This window comes from Corapipo altera, unplaced genomic scaffold (genome assembly GCF_003945725.1).
Source record: "Corapipo altera isolate COAL_440 unplaced genomic scaffold, ASM394572v1 58429, whole genome shotgun sequence".
Lineage (NCBI taxonomy): Eukaryota > Metazoa > Chordata > Aves > Passeriformes > Pipridae > Corapipo > Corapipo altera.
Window position 1 is genome coordinate 4,108 of NW_020886565.1, and position 1,863 is coordinate 5,970.

A 1,863-nucleotide genomic window follows, 5' to 3' on the forward strand; every position below is an offset into this window, starting at 1 on the left:
AGAAAGGAGCAGGAAAGGGCAGAAAGGAGCAGGAAAGGGCAGAAAGGGCAGGAAGGGGCAGGAAGGGGCAGGAAAGGGCAGGAAAGGGCAGGAAGGGGCAGGAAAGGGCAAAAAGGACAGGAAAGGGCAGGAAAGGGCTGTATCCTTGTGCACAGGTACCGCCGGCGGAGGCAGAGCTGCCCCAGCTGCCACCATTCCTGGTGTGAGGAGCTGCAGGACCAGGACATGACCCTCAGGAAGGTAGGAATGGGAGCAGGAGCACGTGGAGGGGATCTGGGATACAGGTGTGCCCTGGGGTGGGGCAGGAGGGTGCAGAGCCCACGGGCATCCCTCCCATCCCGGAGGTTTGGGCGGGGCATGGCCGGGTTTGGTGGCCAGATTTGGTCCCTGTGCTGCTTCCACCTCCGGAGCAGAGGCTGCCCTGCCCTTCCAGGTGGATTTCATCTGGATAAACCGGGATCAGAAGCACTTTGAGTGGTTCCTCAGCCTCCTGAGCAAGCTGGAAAGGGAGCAGGCGGAGCTGGAGCCGGGAGGTGAGAGGGAGGCAGGGCCAACATTCCCGGGACATCCCCCATCCATCCCAGCGCGGGGGTGCGGGTCCGCGGTGCCAGCCGGGCTCCCCTGGCACCCCCAGGGCGGTTCCTGGAGCTCCACCTGTACATGACCTCGGCCCTGGCGAGGAGCGACGTGAAGGCCCTGGGGCTGCAGGTGGCGCTGGATCTGCTGGCAGCCAAGGAAAAGCGGGATTCCATCACCGGGCTGCGCACGCGGACACAGCCCGGCCGGCCCGACTGGGGCAAGGTGGGGCACCGGGACACGTCCCAAAACTGTCCCGGGGGAAGGGGAACCAGGGATAGACCCCTCTGGGTGCGCTGGGACATCCAGATCCAGGACAGGGAATGCCAGGGGGGCACGGGGAACCTGAGCTGTGCCAAGGCAGGCAGGGATCAGAAATCAGGGAATGGCTTAGGGTGGAAAGGTCTGTAAAGATCCATAAAATCCTTAAAGGTTCCAACTCCCTAATCCAGCCCAGGGATCACAGAACCGTGGAATGGGTTGGAAAGGACCTTAAAAATCATCCCACTTCAACCCCCCAGTCCAGCCCAGGAATCATAAATCATGGAATGGGTTGGGGTGGAAAGGACCTTAAAGATCATCCCATTCCAAGCCCCTGACCCACCCCAGGGTCATAAACCATGGAATGGGTTGGGGTGGGAGGAGCATTAAGGATCATCTCATTCCGACCCCCTAATCCACCCCAGGGATCATAAATCATGGAATGGGTTGGAAAGGACCTTAAAGATCATCACGTTCCAAACCCTAATCAGGCCCAGGGATCATAAGCCATGGGTTGGTCTGGGAGGGATCCCCTAATCCAGCCCCCAATCCCCTGGATCCAGCCAGCACTCCCTCTCCCCCTTTCCCCTGTGCTCCAGGTGTTTGGGAAGGTGGCCCAGGAGCAGGTTGGGAAGGTCCAGGTGTTCTTCTGTGGCTCCCCAGCCCTGGCCAAGGTCATCCGGGGGCACTGCGAGCGCTTCGGCTTCCGCTTCTCCAGGGAAAACTTCTGAGCCGGGGCCTTCCCGCCCTGCCAGGCCTGCCCAGGGATGGCACCCGGGCTTGGAGCTGCTCCACCGGGGCTGGGAAGAGTGGGGATGCACGATGGGATGGGCCACGGGGATGTGGGATGGAGGGGTGGGATCCTGGAGCCACGTGGGATGTGGAGAGGGGTGTCCTGGAGCATCCACGGTGGGGTGGAGGGGGAGAACCAGGGTCCCAGGGATTTGGGATGGCAGGGATGGGCCCTGTGTCACCTGGCAGGGATTTGGGATGGAGGGGATGGGTCCTGTGTCACCTGGCAGGGAT

At 61.9% G+C, this 1,863-nt stretch overlaps 1 protein-coding gene across 1 annotated transcript in view; it reads left to right on the top strand.

The window, feature by feature from the left end:
* Positions 1 to 1,646, top strand: part of NOX5 (NADPH oxidase 5) — a gene marked incomplete at its 5' end in the record, with an annotated part of 5,747 nt that extends 4,101 nt beyond the window's left edge. The window contains 4 exons of the mRNA XM_027632406.1: positions 156 to 240; positions 434 to 533; positions 635 to 801; positions 1,437 to 1,646. Coding sequence (XP_027488207.1) covers positions 156 to 240; positions 434 to 533; positions 635 to 801; positions 1,437 to 1,568 — 484 coding nt within the window. The remainder of the gene's footprint in view (positions 1 to 155; positions 241 to 433; positions 534 to 634; positions 802 to 1,436) is intronic.
* Between the last annotated feature and the right edge of the window lie 217 nt (positions 1,647 to 1,863).